At 29.4% G+C, this 23,175-nt stretch overlaps 1 protein-coding gene across 1 annotated transcript; it reads right to left on the bottom strand.

The window, feature by feature from the left end:
* Nucleotides 1–7,847: 7,847 nt before the first annotated feature.
* On the bottom strand, nt 7,848–9,861 carry LOC102594870 (neurofilament medium polypeptide). Its single transcript, XM_006347554.2, has 5 exons — nt 9,640–9,861; nt 9,349–9,553; nt 9,061–9,266; nt 8,785–8,875; nt 7,848–8,547 (listed from the first exon to the last, which is right to left on the bottom strand). Exons 1-5 carry the CDS (start codon nt 9,646–9,648, stop codon nt 8,078–8,080), a joined length of 981 nt encoding a protein of 326 aa, XP_006347616.1. The 5' UTR covers nt 9,649–9,861; the 3' UTR covers nt 7,848–8,077.
* Between the last annotated feature and the right edge of the window lie 13,314 nt (nt 9,862–23,175).

Here is a 23,175-nt window from a genome sequence, read left to right as displayed (position 1 = left end):
ATTAATAACGGGCGGATACTTAAATTATTAAGTTGTTAGCAGCACGGATACTTAATTAACGGGCGGATGCATAATATAGCAGCGCGGATACTTTAATTAATAACGGGCGGATACTTAAACTAATAAAGTATCCGGTTAAGTTGTTGGGGGAAAATAAGGGATTTTTGTATTTTAGTAAAAGAGTAGGGAAATATTGAGAATAGGTAAAGAAGTGTTGTGTATTTAAGTAATTTTTCCAAATATAATTTACATAAATTTCATTGTTAACAGTTAATTATATTATTTTTCTGTTCTTTTCCAAATTACTAAATCTCTTAAATTTATGTATTTCAGATATATTACTGAATTTTTAGACGGAGAACTTTCGCATATAGACACTCAAAAATAGCTTAATTACGCTTCATAGCTATATTTTGTTAATTATGATTCGTAGATAGGCGAATTGTATATGTATATTTGTTGAATTATATATGTATATCTATCAAATAATTGTATATATGTAACTAATATACATATGTATTTGTATATCTGGCGAGCAAGAGGTGTACGAGATTGGGAGAGGGAGCAGAGAGGCGAGTGAGAGAGTGGAGAAAGGCGAACTATATATGTATATCTATCAGATAATTGTATATATATAACTGATATACATATGTATTTGTATATCTGGCGAGAGAGATTGAGAAAGGCAAGCGAGATTTGGAGAGAGAGGAGAGAGGCAAGCGAGAAAGGTTAGAGAGTGGAGAGAGGTTAATTGTATTTGTATATATGTCATATAATTGTATATATATGTGTATAATTTGTATTTGTATATGTATAAAATAGGACAAGTGACGTAATTAAAGCTAAAATTAAGTTGTGAGCCATAATTAATTCAAACTATAGCTATATTAGCTAATTAACTAGTATATGTTTGTTTTTTCGCATAATTTTCCCTTTTTGGATACATCAACAAATATTTGTATACATAAGGAAGGAATGTATCCAAGAAGGGAAAGATGTATCAAAGAGGGATAGGAATATAGAGTTAATAACTTTGATGGTCACTCAATTATTAATTTTTTTCACAGAAAGTCACTCAATTTTCATTCTCAACTCAAAAGTCACTCAACTATGACTTTTTTTTGCACAGAAAGTCACTCAACATATTTAATTATTTTTTTCACCAAAATTTTCTGACATGAACTTTTTATTTTTAACCAAAATTTTAAGAACCAAATATATATATCCATTTAAACCATTTAATGACCCGCTCCATTTAGTCCGACCCGTTAAAAATATATTATGAACTTTTTATTTTACCATTGATTCCACAAATCATTCTCTCTTGTCTCCTTCTTTTTTTTTTAATTCAAAAGAGCAAAAGCGGGACATCTTGCAATCCTCTTATAATGTTTAGCAATTTAAAAAAATTTGCCGTCTTAGAAATTTCCATTGAAATCGTAACCTAAGAGATTGTTGTAATTTTTATTGTTTTTGAAGTTGGGAAAATAATAATTTGATCCTTAGGGAGAACAGACAGGTTATGAAAACTTCAAAAAATTAAAAAAAACAGAGAAGTTGATATATTATTGATATGTGAAGAAGAGGTTGAAAACTTGAAATTGAGAAATTAAAAAGGAAAAGAAAAGAGAAGAAGAACGTTTAGGAGAAAGAAGGAAACAAGAGAATGATTTAGGGAATTAATGGTAAAACAAAATTTTTAATATTATATATTTAGCGAGTCGGGTTAAATGGGGCGGGTCATTAAATGATTTAAATGAATATATATTTGGTTCTTAAAATTTTGATCAAAAATAAAAATTCCCTGTCATAATTTTTTAGTGAAAAAAATAATTAAATATGTTGAGTGACTTTCTCTGAAGAGAAATTATAATTGAATGACTTTTGAGTTGAAAATAGAAGTTGAGTGACTTTCTATGAAAAGAGTTAATAGTTGAGTGACCATCAAAGTTATTAACTCTAGGAATATATCAAAGAAGGGATAAGACATCTGAATACATAGGGGAGGGATGTATCCGAGAGGAAGGAATGTATCAGAGAAGGGAAGGGACGTATCCAAGAGGGATAGAGATGTATTAGCGAGAGGGGATTGATGTATTCGAGAGGGGATTTTTTATTATTATTATTTTTTAAAATGTTAGAAAATTTTAGAGATTATAATAAAATAAGATATGTATTTAAGTAATATTTTCATATGATGTACTCCCTCTCTTCAATTTAAACTCTCGTTTTGCCATAAATTTTTAAGCTGAAACGCTAAAGTTCAGTTCATAAGTTGTCATTTTGAATTTTACAATTATATTTGAATATGCATTCCTTTGAAACAATGTGTAACGTTTTACGAATGTTATCTCATTAGACTAGTTTTTCGAATCTGATATTTTTCTTTAAAATGATTTTTAAAATCTGTAATCACACATATAGTTGAAAACAATTTTGTCAAATTTGATCTAAAATTAATTGTCAAATGCTAACTAAGTTATTTTACTTCCTTTTTCTTGTTTGTCACAAGAGTACATCTTTTTATATTTAGTAAATTTTCCAATTCTAACATTCTACATAATAAATTTAAAATCATTAAATTTAAAATTACACAAATCTTTAATATTCAAAAATATTTCTTTATTTTTAAAATTTTGTATTCAATAAAATTAAGACACTTAAATTAACACCATGAGATTACTTTGATGAGTAAGGAGCTAAAAGGGCAAAAATTTGAGTAAAATTTCAAAAATGGCAACAAAATTAAGTATGAAATCAAAAGACAATATTTGGATGGAGAAGTTAATGGTGTTAAATTGTATGGCTCATTTTGCTCAAATTTTTTTTTTGCTCTTTTGGCTACAGACTCGGTGCTATTTACTAGTACAATATTTTTCATTGATTAATGAAGAAAAAGATAAATTCGTGTAAAATGAATTATTTCCAGAACTCTCGATTGATAAACAAAAACAAATTGTATTTTTCGTTAAGACAAAGTAAGAAAAAATAAAAAATGAAGATGACATAGGGAACACAATGTTCATCATCGAAATCCTTCATTTTTAGTACCTATTTGTGAGTTTTGATGTGCAAATAAATTGTCGTTTACAGCTCCAACAACTATATTTATGGATTTTATTCACTTTTTTTTATTTCTTTAAAATTTATATAGTTTATACTTTTATATCACGCATGCTTAGAGTAGCTATAATTTGAGTTGAAAAACAATATTTGTAAATTTAATGGTATTTGAACTTGAATCTTACTTATTAAAAAAAAATTAAAATTTTTATGAATGAAAACAAATACTCCACTTGAAAAAAAACACTTCAAAGTGGCATAATCACACATTACTAAAAATTATTTTGTATTATTTTTCCGTTAAAATTTCTCATTAAAAGATGTTTGGTACGGTGGTTATTTCAACATATATCTTGATAGAAAAATAGTACGAATAATATAAAATTAGGAATCTTTCCTTTATTTCTAAAGAAATATGTTTCTCATCATTCATTTTTTCAATAAACTGGTTAGATGGAAAAATATTGTTTTATAACACATCTTATTCTAATAGTGATCGACATTACAAACAATAAAAAAAGATTATTTTTAAAAAAAATACAACAAGACCTAGCTAGTAAGATTAAACAAGATTATTGAATACTCCCTAGTAGAGGCTAGAGGGTGAGTGAGGTCATTATATTCCAATGGGATAGTCAAATAGTCTACCCATTGTTTAAAACTTTATTTAATCTCACCTAGATTAAGAAACAATGATTTTTGTGGCTTAAATTAATTAGTAGTATAGGTTTTGTACCCTTCAAGTACAATAAACTTTAACGTGGAATCTTAAAACTCTTCATGGAGTATTTTTTTAAATACCTAATACTTGTGAATTTAAAAAGACTTTATTTATATTTTAAGATATACTATTAAAGAAATTAGATTCGCTCATTAATTTTGTTAATCAAAATTGTACATGCACGAATTAATGGGAACTTTATAGTACTAATTAGCCAAAAAGCAAAAAAAGGATCTAAATAGGTGATGCAATGGTTCGATCAAAAAGAGAAAGAGGATAACGAAGTGATGCCAGCATACAGGGCCGTCTCAACCATAAGGCCACTAAAACAATCGCTTGGGGCCCCTATTTTCTCCCAAAGATGTATATATATTGTTAACAAAAATTTCATGTATTGATAAATTTGAAGAATTTTTTTTTTGAATAGAAAATATAATTGAGAAATTGAATATTGTTAGTTGATTGTGGTATCTTTCCTAGATTCTTATGTGGCTAGTTAGTTGTAGTATCCTTTCTAGTTTCGCATGTGGCTATCTATTTTATTGTCTAGCTCATTTATATTCTGACGATTATCATGAACCAACAATATTGTGTTCTTATACTTCTCTTTATTCTCCTTTCGCTATTTTTTATTCTTTCATTATTGAATATTGTGAAGTCTCTCAAATGTTCAAGCATTCTACATTATGTAAAATCTATTGTTGTGTGTTTATAAAAAGATCAAATTTGTTTTTGGCGTCTTATTCAAATTTAAAGCACTAAAACTAATCAACACTATTTTAATATTATTTATCAACTTATCAAATTCATCGCAATACTATTTTAATATCATCATATTTTTAAAAAATTTGAGTCATGTTTTATTATTTTTACTTTATATTACATAATTTTCATTGAAAATTTACATTATTTGCATTCTTATTTCATAATGTCTACATATATCCTGTCTCTCCAGACCTCATTTGTAGGATTACACTAAATATGTTATAATTATTCAATTTATATTTGTCAACTAAAAATAATAGTGCCTCTTTATAAAATTTGGCTTTAGGCCCCCAAACTTATTGAGACGGCTCTGCCAGCATAGTTCTATCCTTTTATTTTACAAAAGGGTGATAGATACGCATTGATGTGTTGATTGAAATTTCTTTGTTCCGATATAAGTATGGAAGAATAATTTTTTTTTATTGAGAGTGGCGCCTTAATGCAATAGACACTAAACCTTTTATTTATCACAATTTACATCATTACAAACCTTGCATCTTCTGAATATCCACATAGGCCTATAGTTCATCATTTCGAGTGCTTTTAAAAAAAAAAAAAATGTAAGAGACAAAAAACTTTATGCATTTGGTAAATATCAAATTTTATAAAACATAATTTATTGAAATTATATAATATATATATATATATATATATATTAATTAATTAAATAAACTTCTTAGTAAAATGTTTATTAAACTTATCCAATTTAGTGAAATTTTGATCTATTCAGTTTTTTCACATTATCTATTAGTTTTTATCCAATAAATGTATATCTCTTCTTTCTTTTTTTAATGTTACACTCTGTTAGTTGATTTCTCCTATAAATTGAATAATAACTAGAAGATATAATAATTTTCAGAAATATAAATATGATACTATTTTATTCTTTGTTTAGTTGAAGGTATTAGACAATTGTTGATATCTATCCTATCATTTATACCTTATAATCAGTGGCGGAGCTACGATTTTAATAAGGGGGTTCAATATCTGAAGAACCAAACACATGAACTAATCAAAGGGGGTTCAACATCTATTATATAAGCATAAAAAAATAATTTTAACTATATATAAATAGTAAAAAAATTCGCTAAAGAAAATTCAAATGAATCCCTAACAGAAGGTTGGCTCCTCCCCTGCTTATAATAACCTAACCTAAATTAATTTATTCCGAATCAAACGAACCATACCAGTTCAAAATAGGGCTTATAATATAGTACTGTACTTAGGGATACTATGACCACAAATTTAAAGCCACGAGTTGTGTACTAGATCACCACCAAAAAATAATGAATCATTGAAACCAATGACCCTCTTTCTGCATATTGCACTCACTGCCTTGGACCACGTACTGCTCACAGTGGATCTTTAGTAGTATCCCTCCGTCTCATTTTATGTGGCATTTTTTGAATTTTGAGATTTAAATAAATTTATTTTTTACGGTAAGTTATTTATAGATTTTTTAAATATTTTAAATTATCAATTATTGGAACTTATGATACTTTTTTATGTAGTTTACAAATATATAACTTTATTTTAAAAAAATGAAGATTTCATGCGTAAATTTCCGATCAAACTTAAACTGTTTGATTCTCGAAAAACAAAAAATATTACATAAACTGGGACAAAAAGAGTAGTAATTATTATTCTCGATGCTTCAATTTATTTTATCTAATTTTAATTTGATACAAAATTTAATAAAAATAAAAATAATTTTTGAATCAAGTAATCTTGAAGTAAACTTGTGTGTGGACATGCAATATAATATCTCACAAAGCAAATGATTATAAAAAAATCATAAATTTTACGTATTTCTACTACCACATCCATAAAGATACCCAATTCAACAAATGTACTATATTACTCATGTAAAGCAAAAATAATTATATCATCTTTGAAGTCGTGATCATCATCATGGAATATGGATTGGAGTATTATGCCTCTAAAGAAGGACTTGACATATATGAAAAAAAATCAATTTATAATTTTTTATTTTAAAATACAAAATTATGTCAACACTCCTTCTATTCCATATTAATTGAATTTTTAAGGGTTTTTTTTCATTGCTCAATAATTGAATTGTTCAAAGTTCAAGATAGATGTTTGAATTTATTTTTTTGTTCTTTGTGAACAAAATAATTTAAATTATATCGTAAATATTTTTCATAATAAATATGCATTGCCTTACAAATTCAACAAATATTAAATTGAGGAAGTATAATTAAACTTTAAATAATCAATCTAAATTCCAAAATAAAAAAATGTGACAAGTAATTTATGGAGAGGCAAAAAAGTGGCGTGCGTCTTGACTTACAATTAGTGTGTTTGAAACTGAAAGGAACAAAAAAATGTTCACGTTTTTATCATTTAATGAAATGCTTAGCTCGTGAATGCACATCAAATCACTCTTTTTTTGGGTAACTAAACTTTTGTACAAATCATCAACTCGTTGAGTATATTAAAAATTATTATTTTTAACTTTGTCAAATATTTTTTAATTTATTTTGAGTTATTTTTATATTTGTCAAACATTTCTAAAAATAAAAAGCTAACTTAAAAATAAATTTGACAAACTTTTAAACCAATCCAAACATCCTCGATCCTAAGCTAAATGGTCTGTTATGTCAAGTAAAATCCATTATAACACAAGCTAATAAACTTTTGTCACATTAGATCTTTACCAACCTTCAACTCGCTGTTGGATTTTAGTTGAGAATTACCTAAGATTAAAAAGAATAGACACTTCCTATTATACCCACTACCATATACAACCAACCAACCAATATATAGATGTGACACTTTAACAGCAGCATAATCCAACAAACAATCCTCAACCTTTAAATATAAGACAAGTAAAAAAGAAATCATGATTCATAAAAGTTTACTTCACCAAACTCACCCTTTTCACTTACCTCAATCTCAAAGGGGATAAGATGTATCCGCCTTCCATCTTAATTTATGTGATGTAATTTAATTTAATACGACAAACAAGATCGCAACTTGCAAGTGTAATATATACACTACTATATATGTTAGTACTATTTGTTCCTAATTACTTGTCAACTTTTAAATTAACACACCTATTAAGAAAATAATTATTTACATAGTAAATTTATTATTTTACCCCTATTAATTATAAAGTAAATGACTAAAAAATTAAGATTTTCAAGAAATTCTACCTTTTTCAAAGTAATTAATTGAGGGTATGATAGGTAAAATTATTTTGTCCTTTGTTGATTTGTCAAAATTGACAAGTAATTAGAGATAACTATAATAAAAAAAAAAAAGAACAAATAATTAGGGACAGGGGGAGTATTATATAATAAGAAGATTATATAATTAAAAAACCCATGAAAAAGGTACAAAGTGCTCACAAAATTCTCTAGTCTTTTTGGCTGCAAGGCCCCAACAGACAGGGCCACATGTAGAGCACAACCATAAACAACAACTTAAGAGAAATGGCCATGGACATTTCCCATGTGACCATAACTCCATTCTTTCCACATATACCCTTTTCATGTTCTTCCTAATTTACATCACAGAACATGCATTGGGGTTCTCATCACTAAACATTTGTGGAGGGTAAGGATTATACATCTCATGTGACGCATATGTTTGAGGGTAAAGATGGTAATTTGGCTGCTGTGGGTAATAGTAGTAAAACTCATTCTTCTTCATTTCTAGTTTTGGGTCTTCTTCTTGAACACCAACCTCTTTATTTGCAGCTCCTTCCGAAGGAGCTGCAGCAGTGACGGCGGAGGCACTGTCTCCGCCGTTAGCCTTTTTCTCTTCTTCCTCGGCTTTTTTCGCGTCTTTTTCACCTTCCTCTGTTTTCTTCTCTTCTTTAGGTTTCTCCTCTCCTTTCTTTTCTGGTTCTACTTTCACTATAACTGCCCTTTTCCCTGTTCTCCTGCTTACATAATCCACCAGCTGTGTTGCCTCAAAAATCCCTTTTACTGACACTTGTGAGTTCTTTAAATCTGGCTCTGCATTCTCCACACCTTTAAACCAAAAAAAAATAATCAAGATTTTCAAATTTTAGACAACAGATTCTAAAGACTCCTCAATTAATTTAACAAAATGTATTTGTATTTGAAAAGAATCTAAAGGAATGATTATATTATTCTTAATTAAAGACTACAGAGAATATAGAATCCTTAAAAAATTAAAGTACTTATTATAGAGATCCGAAAAAGGGAAAGAAAAAAGAAAGATTTTTGTAAGCAAAAAAAATAAACCTTTCATTTTCTGTATACGCCTTTTGATTTCTTGAGAACAAGCTTCACAATGCATGTGAACTTTCAGAACTACAGTAATCACTTGAGGAGGCTACAGAAACAAAAACAAATATATCATATTTAATCAAATTTGCCTAAAAAACAAACAATCAAACAAAAACCCAGAAAGGAAAAAGACTAAAGAGAGGAAAAGTATCATAAAAAGAAACAAAAACTCGCGTGAGAATCCATAAATTAAAAAAAAAAAAAAGGCGAGATTAAATTAATTAAATAAACCTCCTCTTTTTTCTCTTCTGGTTTAACAACTTCTTTCTCTTCCGGCTTCTTAGCCTCTTCCGCCGGCGGTTTTGGGATCGGAGACAGAAGCTCAACTTTACGGTGGCTCTTTTTTTGAACTCTTTCAAGAACCTTCAATGGATCTGCTTTTTCCCCTTTCACCACCACTTTATGACTCTTACAATCCGTTAAAACATCCTCAACTCCTACATAAATAAATAAATTTCCAAATTTTTCAAACACCCAAAAAAAAACAGAGTATGTTAAGTCTTTAAAATTCAACATTACCTTGAAATCCTTTAAGTGATTTACGAACTTTACGAGCACATCCTTCACAATGCATGTAAACTCTCAAAACAATTTCTTGAGGCGGCGGTGGAGGAGCCGGTGCTTCCTCGGTTTTCTTCTCCTCTGTTTTTTCATCACTTTTTGGAGCATCCTCTTTCTTCTCTCCCTCTGTTTTCTTCACTTCTTCTGCAGGTTTCTTCTCTTCCTAAAAACCCAAAAACAAAAATCAGAAACCTCAAGCAAGAAAATGAAGAAGAAAGTGGAGTTTCGCAAAGCAGAGCAAAAGCAAACCTCGCCCATTGATGTTCTTGGATAAGCTTATGCAGAGAGAGACTCAACTCAGAACTCAGAACTCAGAACTCAGTTTGTTTTTCTCTCTCTTTTTGTTTATGTTATGGTGAGTGTTGTTATTCTCAAGAAAAGGTTAATAGTGATGACAACAGAGATTATCTACAAGGCGCTCACTCACTAGTCACTTGCTTTTTATCCCACATCGATGCACAACTGGCGTAGCTTTCATATATAAAAGGGTTGGCACGTGCGAAGGACACTAACCTTATACCACTATTCCAGAATATTACAGCGTTTCTAATTTGGTGTTCTTTGTGTGGTGCTAGTTACGTGTTCATGTTTCTCACTACAACATTTATTTATATTTCTAGTGGATTTTGATTTATTTATTTTTCCTTTCATTTTCTAGTTTATATTAATATACTTTTACCTCCGTTTGATATTTTGAAGTTATGGTGTTTGAAAAATTAAAAATCTAAAAATTAGGCTAAGTTAGTCTTTGAGAATTAAAATATATTAGAAGATAAAAGATTTGGTCAAATTTCATAGTCAAATAAATATTTGAAGATTAAATTTTTTAAATTTGGTCAAATAAATATTTGGAGATGATTTTTAGAAGTCACTCTTAAAATAATGTTCAAACGCTAGTTTAAATTATCTAGAACTAAATTTTCATAGTTTTGGGAAATAATAATAATTATATTTGTCCTTATTATTTGAAATTGAGTAACTTTAATGATTTTTAACAATATTATTTGATGAATCGCTTGAATGTCAAATATTTTTCTATGATCAACTCGATATTGTCATCACTTGTAAGATAAGTGCGTGAATATATTTCATAGAACTGTTCTAACAAAAGCGCATCTCAGAAGCAATTTTTCAAACTCTTGATTCTTAAAGAAAATTGTAATATCCGATAATATGTTTAGGCTATAGTAAAAAATTGAATGACAAATTTAGATTAATATTTATTTTTTTAGAAATTTGGGCAAGTAAAATATATTAATTTTAGACGTTGATAGTTCTTATAATTGTATAATATAATTTGAACGATATAAAGGCGAATATAAAATTATTTACTTGTATATTGTAGATAAAAATCAAAGAATTTTAAATAGTACTTTTTCCGTCCAACAATAGTTGTTCAGTATACTATTTTAAGATGTCCAACAATACTTGTCAACTTTATGAAATTAATGGATAATTTGAGACTTAGTTCCTAATTACCATTATCATTAATTATATTACTTCTCTATTCTATTTTTCAAAACATTGTATGTATTATATTCAAAGGGTGACGTAGTAAAATTATTTTTCTATGTATAATTTCTTAAAAAGTGCGCAGAATAAATAATTGACAAATATTGTTAGACAGCTGGAGTACTTAGGACTTCTAAAGGTATCACAAATTTTAAATAGTTTTCCTAATTTTGACATAAAAAATATATATGTGATTCATCAAATATAATTGGCACGGATATTTACAGCATTTGGTACGTTTATGATGCGGGAAAATGTAGCCAAATTCAATGGATGCACCTTGTCGATGTCAAAAATCATTGGACTCAAGAAAGTTTTGTGTGATTGTGTATTTTTTTTTTTATATATATATATTTTCTTTTGGGAGGGGGAACGTTGTTTAAAGTGAAAGAAAATAAATTATAATCACAAAAAAATATGAAAGAAATACAACTTTATTCATCAAGATTGTGAGTACAAATTTGTTAATCCATTAATTCTACTCTCCTATGATTTATCCATAATTCGAGGGCCGTTAGTGACATATTTCTCGAACTAAGATGATTTGGATGATCTCTTTATGAATATTCCATAAATTTACGAAATATTCGATATTTCAATCTCTTTATGTAATTTTTGAGATGCACTGATATTTTAGGAGTCATCTAAAAAAACCATTCCATGGTCAACACAAAGTTTTACTAATTTAAATTCACACATTTTAAAACTATTTATAAGATAACATTCTTGATAAAAACAATTCAAAATTTTGAATTAAAGAAGAAATCTTAATTATTTCATCACGATTCGGTGGACTCATGTGCTATTTAATTAAAGTAGTAAATATAGTTATTCAAAAACTACAACTGAATTGAAGTGGACCACTAGATAGATTTCTTATATGATTATCAATTGGATTGTCTCATTCATGTTAGGATTAGGCAAAGTATCCAGAGTTAAAAATGTAATTTGACTCTCATATTGTATTAATAGCAAAGCAATATTAAGTACTCACAAATTCTCTATTTTAAATTATGTGGTATTTTCCGTTTTTAGAATTCTTAATTATATAAATTCAGAATAGTTTTTTTAAAGAAGTATCATTTCATTGTATTGATATGAGAAAATTTGAACTTATAGTATTTTTTTATATAATTATTAAATATTTAAAATATAATTTAAAAATGTTAAATTAATCTAGCCTATTTTAGCTTGAAAAATTAGTCAAATAGCATTTCAGAAATTAAAAAATATATATAAATTGAAATAGAATGAGTAACATTTTGATAATTTAGTACTTTGACCATATTAAAAGTTGTAAAACAGAATAATGTTAAACATTTTAGGATTATGTTTAGACTTCACTTTTTTCAAAAAATAAAATAAAATGAAAATCATAGTTTGAAAATTTGTGTAATTTTTTATAATCAAACATTGATTTCAAATCAAAAACTTGAAATCGTAATCTCAAATCACATGCCAAATGTCTACTCCAAGTAGTGTTCTTTTTACTTCGTTTTTTTTCTCCTTTTGTTATCTCCTTATCAATTTCAAATCTCATATGAATTGATATTTTGTTTCTTCCCCCTTTTGTTATCTACGTATCCTTAGTATTTAAATGTCTATCATAAAAGTAGAAAAATGATGTGAGAAGTAAGAAAAAGTTAATGAGATAGCTAGTCAAATTTTATTTTTTACAATACAAAAGAGCCTAATAAATGGGAGTTGCCTCAAACTTATATGAAGTCTGAGATGACAGGCACTGTACAAAAGCCCATGTGGGCTGAAACTAAGTTATTACCCTCATCAACAGGCACTTCTTCCTAGTGGGCCCACCAATAAAGTATCGTGATTTTAACTTAGGAAAAATGATCAAAAATACTCCTTAACTTTGATTTATTAGTTGATTATATCTTTATCGTTAAAATGAAGTTATTCTTATCCATATCCTCTGTTGAAAATATCAATTAGGTTATCCAAATTACTTTATATGTATACTATTTGTAGAATTTCATTGCTTCCATGTGTTTCACCTCTTTATATTGTAATTTTTTCTGGTCAAGATCTTGACTCAACATTGGAGTAATTATAATATTATCATGCCTTTATTTTCCCTATACAAAAATATATTATTAATTAGAAAATAAAAAATAAAATAATGTTAATATTTCTTGTAAATATATTAAAAGAAAATAATTTCACATAAAATAAAATAAAATAAAATCAGGGTAAAGTAAATGACTTACTCCTAACTTTGCCCATTCAGGTAAAATATAAATGCGAATAATCGTGCAGATTTTATGTTATGCCATGTGTATATAGTGGTCCATATAGATTTTACAAGTTTTATTATTGACATAAATTTATGCACTGGGAGGTACCTGCAAACAAATGTATTTTGTTAATTTAAGGGGACCACTTAGTCTCAATCTGTATATTAATAATAAATTATTTGGTCCAAAAGTTTGTCAATTTTCTGAAACAATTATACTCTTCTGGGATCCATAGACACATTCATATTAAAATTTAATGCAAGTATATATATAATACTAAATAATATTTTGAAATCCACTAGGCAGTAGGCACTAGATGATCAAGGTATATAAAATTAACCATGTAGAATTACTATGTACAAAAGTTAATTTATTTTTCATATATTACCTGGAATAATTAACAAAATTTCTAACTTTGTCTTTGTCGATCAATAACAATGATACATGTATATTGTATTGTATGCTCGTTTGTTTGATTTGAGACACTAATCAGATAATAATTAGGATATAGTGATGATTAAAAATGTATGTTAACATAACACGTCTTTACAAGAGTATTATTGGAGACAATGCATGAGAATGATATGTTACTAGTTTTAACACAATGCTTAAACAGAATGAATTACGCAACCGAATATATATTAACAATTTACGCAAGCCAAGCGTGCTTATCTAGCTATTAATATAACAGGTAACTGTTCGGATCAATCGTTTATCATCGTGTATCAAAAGTTATAGTTTATAGCAATAGCGCAACTTTATTAATTTTTTAACTAATTAAGCTCAACGGGTGGCATTAATGAATAATCCCACTCTCAACACACTTGTCCCATTGCAATTTGTTTCTCTTAGTAATCGAACGCATAAAACTATTTGTTAGGATAAATCAAACACTTATCATCATGTTAAAAAATATACTTGATAGCAGAAGTGCATGCAATTTTACTTCATACACTCACTAAACAAATATCGTGTTTGATCATTACTTCGATCCAAGCCACATAACCTCCTCATGAGCCTTTTTTCTTATAAGAAGAATACTTGCGTTACTCAAGAGCAAGTAATTATGCAGGGGGGGGGGGGGGGGGGGGGGGGGGGGGGGGGGGGGGGGGGGGGGGGGGGGGGGGGGGGGGGGGGGGGGGGGGGGGGGGGGGGGGGGGGGGGGGGGGGGGGGGGGGGGGGGGGGGGGGGGGGGGGGGGGGGGGGGGGGGGGGGGGGGGGGGGGGGGGGGGGGGGGGGGGGGGGGGGGGGGGGGGGGGGGGGGGGGGGGGGGGGGGGGGGGGGGGGGGGGGGGGGGGGGGGGGGGGGGGGGGGGGGGGGGGGGGGGGGGGGGGGGGGGGGGGGGGGGGGGGGGGGGGGGGGGGGGGGGGGGGGGGGGGGGGGGGGGGGGGGGGGGGGGGGGGGGGGGGGGGGGGGGGGGGGGGGGGGGGGGGGGGGGGGGGGGGGGGGGGGGGGGGGGGGGGGGGGGGGGGGGGGGGGGGGGGGGGGGGGGGGGGGGGGGGGGGGGGGGGGGGGGGGGGGGGGGGGGGGGGGGGGGGGGGGGGGGGGGGGGGGGGGGGGGGGGGGGGGGGGGGGGGGGGGGGGGGGGGGGGGGGGGGGGGGGGGGGGGGGGGGGGGGGGGGGGGGGGGGGGGGGGGGGGGGGGGGGGGGGGGGGGGGGGGGGGGGGGGGGGGGGGGGGGGGGGGGGGGGGGGGGGGGGGGGGGGGGGGGGGGGGGGGGGGGGGGGGGGGGGGGGGGGGGGGGGGGGGGGGGGGGGGGGGGGGGGGGGGGGGGGGGGGGGGGGGGGGGGGGGGGGGGGGGGGGGGGGGGGGGGGGGGGGGTTGTGGTGGGGGGGGGGGGGGGGGGGGGGGGGGGGGTTCCATGTTAGTTATTTCTACAAGCAATATCCTATTTTAGGATGATGATAGACTTGAAGAAGGTCAAACCTAGAGGTCACTTTCATTCATTGAACCAATCGAAACATCAAACGTAGGCTTATGTAATGTTCTATATTATTACTTCTTTCGTCTCAATTTATGTGATATAGTTTGACTTGACACAAAATTCAAGAAGACAAAGAAAAACTTTTGAAATTTATGGCAAAAAAATGAGTCACAGATGTTTGTGTGACTATAAATAATTTCATTAAAGATGAAAATGAATATTTTAAAATTAAATTATTACTAAATATAAGAATATTTCATTCTTCAAGAGACGAACTAAACAGAAAAAATGGGACATATAAATTGGAACAAATGAATTATAATCACTCTTCATAGTTCTAATTTGTATTTGAGACTTTGAGTTTAAGTAATTAATAGAGTAACTTAAAACTCTTCGCATTTACATGAATTTGGATGTCGTATGGAGAGAGTACGTAGTTAGCTTGTTAGTTAGTCCGAGTGTGAGTATATTTTAATTATGAATTTAAGTCATATATATACATTGTTAATATATACTTTCAGTTACTCTAAAGATTTTTATAAATTTGCTAAAAGAAATAAATTTATAATCTTAAAAATAAATAGACGGATGCATGCTATAACATGAACTAGTGTATACCAAGTATCCCATGAAGTGATGTGTATTTTTCAAATCAACTTTTTACGCAAGATTATATTGGTAATTTAATTTATATCTAATCAATTTTATGGTAATATAAAAGAAATTTCTCAACTACTTGTAATCGTCCATAGGAAAAAACTAAAAAAAATTACTCCATATATATATATATATGAGACTTTCTTAGTTTCAATCTATGTGATACTTTTTGTATTTTAAATTTCAAATAAGTCTTTCTTTTATCGTAATTACTCCACATATATGGTATTTCGTTCCTTTATATCTGAATTCATAATTAAAATTAAATAATTTAACTCTCGAAATTCGACCGTGTGGAGTATGAAATAGAGAAATAGACGCATCAATGTCTTTGCCTTGCATTGTGAAGACATGAATATGACGGTGAAAACAAAACGTTTGTTGATTGCATGCTTCCATGCAAAATGTGTAAGGCAATTAGGTATTATTTTCATACAAATCTCACATAAAAAATTGACCTTTTGCTATACTTTTTGCCTACAGCATGTATAGCCTTTTTCTGATAACTTCTTGCACGTATGTCCACCATAAAAACATGAGGAAAGAGATTTTTATGTGAGAGTTTTGATGTATATTAGATATCGATCTAGTTATATATAAAAAATTATTCACTAATACTAGAAATTGATCATTTTTCAATGGAACGTTTCATCAAAAATGCTTCTAATGAACTTCTCTTCATAAATTAAAACGGATTATGGTTTAAAATGCATAGGTAATTGAAAATCTTAGCTTCGTCTATATGATTTTCAATATTTTCACATTGGGCCAACTTGATTGATCTCTTCCCCAGAGATCTCAGACGAGGGAATCTTGAGAGATTCATTGACTTCTGTTATTGTCATGTACGATCCATATTAGATTTGGTATAATTGTACGTTTATTTTGGGAAGCTATACAAATACTAGAGACTCTCTGACACTCAGTTGGATTGTTTTTAAGGATCTTGCTAGTATTGATAATAGATCGTAATTAATGTGCTTTAAGATGGTTTTTTCTTATCCTTCTTTCAGTAAGAAACCCGCTCTAAAATTATCGATTTATTATATTTAGGTTGTCCTCTTGACATCTGTGATAATGTGTTATAATAATATCTTATTTTATTCAAATTATAACTGATTATATGAGATAGAGAGCTTTGTGTTTTGTCAATTCATTCTTCCTTAATTGACTCCTCATAAGCTAATAAGATTACAAATTAAAGACCCCATATATTCTTTCTTCTTTCGATAGAAGCCTCTAGAAATTTAGTGATGTGGCATTCTTAGAATGCCAGGTGGCTATGACATGTCATGTCTGAGATTTCATTTGAAATTTGACTAAACATAGGAGCCAATATTATTATTGTCCAAAGTAACATGACAAATTATTGGTCCTTAATTGTTTACAGTATTCTTTCCTCTGTTTTATTTTATTTGTCTGATATTGATTTGATACGAAATTTAAGGGAGTAAAAATAATTTTTAAATTTTGTGTTGGTTAAATTAAAAAATATACTAAAATCTCTTTAATTTTGTAGTCTTCAGCTTGACATGTGAAAATTTATAATTAAAACATATGCAAAATGAACTAAAAATAAAGTAAAACAAACCAATGGAATACTAATTGTTTGTGATGGACTTTTTTTTTTATATTTTGTATATTGTAAAGGCCAAACTTTTATTCATTTGAAGATCTTTCTCCAAATGAAAAATACATTGTAGTAGAAGCCAAAAGAAATGTTGAAATATGATTTGGACCACTAATTTGCTAATAATTTCTTTCTATTATTAAAGAGTTATTTTAAATGCAACCTTTCTTTATTGATCATTACTTTGAAGAGAAACTACAAAAATTGAAGGTCCTACAACCTTTAAATGTTAATCATCATAGATTTGCTTCTGAATTCTAGATCAGATCAGATGGACTGATCCATAAAAGAAAAACAAAACATTATTAGCCAAAAAATGTTTTAATATAAATTAATTGAAATGAAAAGAAAAGTAACTATAGGCCTTTCTTACCATTTTTTTATTTTATTTTTGAGAATAGTCATTATTTTGGAGTTTCAAATTTTATAAGTGAAACTAGATATAGGACCCCGTGCCAGCACGGGGCCCAAATATATATATTTTTTTATTTTAATTTATGTCATATTATGAAATTTGAGAAGTTATTGAAATTTTTATCTGATTTTAAAAATATTTAAAATTTTTAGCTATTGTGATTTGTAGTTTTTTTTTTTTACATAATTTAGAAAAAAATATTTATTACTCTGTTTGTTCTAATTTATGTGGCACACGCAGAATTTCAAATATTAACCATTTTTTATATGTCTCTTTAATATATTAAGTTGTTAATTATTGTATTCTATAGTACATTTTGAACCTAATTTTTTAATAATATATGTTATTTGCCATGTCCCAATTTATGTGGCATTAATTGATAGATTTGTTGGAGTCGAGAGATTTATTTTGTTAATTATTGTAATTTATAGTTTCTTTTTCGTCAATTTCAAACAATATATCTTTATTATATAATCTATTTTATGTGGTACCAATAGAATTTAGAGAGTCAATTAAATTTTTTATATAACTTTTAAATATTTAAGGTGTTACTTATGGTTAATATTTGAAATTCTGCGTGTGCCACATAAATTAGAACAAACAGAGTAATAAATATTTTTTTCAAAATTATGTTAAAAAAAAGTACTACAAATCACAATAGCTAACAATTTAAAATATTTTTAAAATCATATAAAAATTTCAATAACTTCTCAAATTCCATAATATAACACTTAAATACTACATATTATATATTAATTACTATACTATAAATGACTTAAATACTCCATCTTATCTATTACAATAATTAACAATTATTTGACACTTTAAATTCTATCAATGCCATATAAATTAGGATAAAAAACCTAACATATAATATTTAAATATATTTACAAATAATATAAGTAATACTATACATTATAATAATTAACAGCTTAATTATTTAAAACTTATATAAAAAATTTAATTAACTCTAAATTCTCTTGGTACCACATAAAATGGATTATATGATAAACATATATTGTTTGAAATTGACGAAAAAGAAACAATAAATTACAATAATTAATAATAAAAAAAAGGCCTACTCCAAAAAATCTATCAATTAACAACATATATTGTTTGAAATTGATGAAAAAGAAACTATAAATTACAATAATTAACAAAATAAATCTCTCGACTCCAACAAATCTATCAATTAATGCCACATAAATTGGGACATGGCAAATAACATATATTATTAAAAAAATATTTAAATAATTAAGCTGTTAATTATTATAATGTATAGTATTACTTATATTATTTGTAAATATATTTAAATATTATATGTTAGGTTTTTTATCCTAATTTATATGGCATTGATAGAATTTAAAGTGTCAAATAATTGTTAATTATTGTAATAGATAATATGGAGTATTTAAGTCATTTATAGTATAGTAATTAATATATAATATGTAGTATTTAAGTGTTATATTATGGAATTTGAGAAGTTATTGAAATTTTTATATGATTTTAAAAATATTTTAAATTCATAACTATATATTTCAATGTACAAGATTTTGATAAAATAAAATCTTTAAAGTTAAATTATAATGTTTTTGAAATTTAAATTATTAAAACATATATAATGATTTTATAGGAAAAAATAATATCATATAAAATTAAATGAAAAGGATAATAAATTCAACTTTTACCATGATAAGGTTGAAAAATATTATTTAAGTGGAAGGAGATGGGGCCCACTTTTGGTAGTAAATCCTAGACTCTTCTTATTTAAGTGTTATATATTATGGAATTTGAGAAGTTATTGAAATTTTTATATGATTTTAAAAATATTTTAAATTCATAACTATATATTTCAATGTACAAGATTTTGATAAAATAAAATCTTTAAAGTTAAATTATAATGTTTTTGAAATTTAAATTATTAAAACATATATAATGATTTTATAGAAAAAATAATATCATATAAAATTAAATGTAAAGGATAATAAATTCAACTTTTACCATGATAAGGTTGAAAAATATTATTTAAGTGGAAGGAGATGGGGCCCACTTTTGGTAGTAAATCCTAGAGTCTTCTAATATATAGTAATTATTATAGTATAGCACATTTGAAACTTGATAAGTGACGTAGCCGCATACATCAAAGAGTGGTTGATTGAATATCCTTCATCGAAAAACTATACTAAGTATATAAATTAAATTTTATTTTACGTGCTTATATGTTAAAGTTTTATGTCTTTGGTGAAATTTCTAACTTTGTTCGTCACAATATTCAATTTGAAGATAGTATCTATTTTTTCTTAATATGATAGCTGAAATTAAAAGTAGTTATTTGTGAATTTTACTCGATACGTTGCTTTTAGCATGCTAATCGCAGTTTGAATTTTAGTAGTCAATAATTAATTGAAGAAAAAAAAATAGAATACAGGATATGTCAAAAATGAATATGAGAAATAAGTTCAAAACGCAGCAGTCGTTTAGTAAGAATTAAGAATAATAAACAATAAAAATAATCCCTATTAAGAAATTCTTTCTTCCAAAAAAATATTATAAACTTTACATGCATTTTTCACGTTGGTATTTTTAATATATTTAATTTAATGTAGTAGTAATATTATTTTATAACATCATATAAAAGAATTATTATCATAATATATTCTTAGATATTCTTTATTTCTTAGCTACATAAAGAAGAAAACAGTGACATAATAAAGGAGAGTATATTGGAGAATAATTGAATTTAAGTGGTTATTATATACATCTTAGCAGAGAATAAAAGCGTCACATTTGTCTATAAAAAGGCCGACATATTATGGTACACCAATTTATCTTAAACCCATTGTGGAGCCAATATCAAAGCCCTTCACATTCATTTGTTTCGGCGAGATGATATTATAGAGAACATGCAATAGAACATAGGATGAATTCACCGATGACCCCCTAAAGTTGGCATCAATTTTCACTTAAATATTTTAACTGAGCTTTGTTCATTTTAGACACATTATGGCATATCCCATTGTGTCATTTGGACACTTCTTTAACAATCAACAAAAGTAAAAAAATGTGTGTTATCCACTCACAGATGACATGGCATGATGACAAATTAAGAGAAGACATGTGTCAATTTGGTTAAAAAGTAAAATTTAATTATAAGAAGAAGAAAGAAAAACCATTTAAACTTATATTTTAAAAATATTTCAATAAGAAAAGACTTCATTTTGAAGGAAGTCATTTCAATGACTCATATCTAAAAAAATTGCCGGAAATTGGAGTTCCGCCGAAAAAATTAAGGAGATTTAGTTCCAATTTTTTTTTCAATGACATCTCATATTTTCTTTTATAACTAATAATTCTAATTCTAAATAAAATATGTTTTGGCGGAAGAGAGGGAGAGAGAGAAAGATAGTAACAAAAATGGTGGATCTCCATTTTTTCTGGTGAAGTAGTGATGTTATTTTTTAGATCTGATTTTTTTTTAAAAAAAAAAACTTTTGTAAGTTATTTCAATTAGTTTATGATTCTTTTTTAATCTTTTTCAATGAGTATATGATTCTTTTTGTTTTACTCAAAATCAGTACAATGGTGGTGAAAGGTGAAGGAGAAAGAGGGAAGAAGTAGAAGAGAAAAATATTATTTTTCACAAAAAAAATGCTTTCTATGGGCTTAAAATTAGTGCAACACACGCACTTTGTCAATTCAGTAAAAAGTGTTAAAATGACACGGCGAGACATGACATGAGGTGTCTAAAATTAACAAAGCTTAATTAAGGTGTCTAAGTGAAAGTTAGTGCCAACTTTAGGAGGTCACCGATGGGTTCAGTCTAGAACATAACATAAAATATAGCTATAACAAAATAATATGATTATTGAAGTAGAACAAAACATTAGCCATCGAAGGATAAGAAATTTTCGGAGTAATACTATAATTATTAGTAAGAAAAAGATACGTGAGACAACACTCTATTACCTGCTAAAGGTTATAATAGAATAATAAAAAATAATAATTTAAGCTACATTGAGTTGTAAACTTTGATGTGTTATTGTGCGGTGTTAAAAATCCCAATTGAAAGGACTCGGAAACATGGAATGGACCACCCACAATTGATTTTGTATGACTATTAAGATTATTTATTTATTTTTCAGATTTTATCTTTAGTATTAATTATTTATTTCTCAAATTATTTTTTAAGTTCTAATATCAAACATTAATTAATATAAATATTATAATAAGATCCTTATAATAATTATTAGTTTTTAATAGACATGTAAAATTCAAAATAAAGAAGTAAAAATCAACTAAGGAAATAAATAGGAAGCTCAATTATTTTTTCCCCTTTAATGTTAAATGTGGCAAGAAGTAGTAGGGTTTGCTAAACCATTAAAGATTCCTTTTTATTAAATGCTTTAATGGTTTCAATCATCGAGGACCATTAGAACTATTATTATTGCTTCATTTATGCCAAGCTTTCAACTCTAAGAATTTTTGTTTTCTTGTTTCCAAAATGAAGTTTGACTCTGTCCACAAAATTAAAGTCATTGATGTTGACATAGGTTATATAAGGTTACATATTTAGTTGGTCCATCAAAATAAATATAAAAGAAATTATACTTCTAAAAAAATTCTCTCGATATATTTTTACTTGTTCATTATACTAAAAATAAATTTATATTTTTCATTGTCCACTTTCTCATATTAAAAGAAAAACAAAAAATATAAATTTATTTTTAGTGATGGGCCAATATGTCTTTCTTCTTCTCTAGGCCCAACTAAAAGATGGACTGGATCATTCATTTTTAGGCTTTACTGGAAAGACTGGACAGTGATGGGCCAAACAGTTCTCTCCTTTACAGTTAGAAGGCCCAATTCAAGTACCTTAATGGGCCCAATTCCTTAACATAGCAATCGAATTGCATATTGGTCGATTGGAACTTGTTCTATTGCTTCTCTGTTCACTTTTACTTGTCACGTTTTGCTTCAAAAGAGTTAGTTTGACTAATCTTTGAAACCAAATGTTAGTCAAAGTTCATGTAATTTGACTCTTGAAAAGTGAAACATGACAAGTAAAAATGTACGAAGGGAATATATATTATATATAAAGCAAAACGTTTTGTTATTAAGTGCTTATTAATTGCTAGCATACACATATCATGTAGGACTCACTTATTATTTGCTGGCATACATATTCCCATATCCAATTTCTCATTCCCTAGACCTTTAATTAATTAAGGGTGAAAGTTTCTCATCTGTTTTGTCACATCTCTCGATAACAATTCGCCAACTAGTATTATATATGGTCTTTAATAAATAATGCGAATATTACCATTATTTCGTAGACAGAGGCGGATCTACGTAAGCAGGGTACACGTGCGCCCGTTAATTTCGGAAAAGAATTATGT

This window comes from Solanum tuberosum, unplaced genomic scaffold (genome assembly GCF_000226075.1).
Source record: "Solanum tuberosum cultivar DM 1-3 516 R44 unplaced genomic scaffold, SolTub_3.0 scf00093, whole genome shotgun sequence".
NCBI classification, from domain to species: Eukaryota; Viridiplantae; Streptophyta; class Magnoliopsida; order Solanales; family Solanaceae; genus Solanum; species Solanum tuberosum.
Note: the sequence above shows the minus strand (reverse complement) of the source record. Positions and strands in the feature narration are given on the sequence as shown.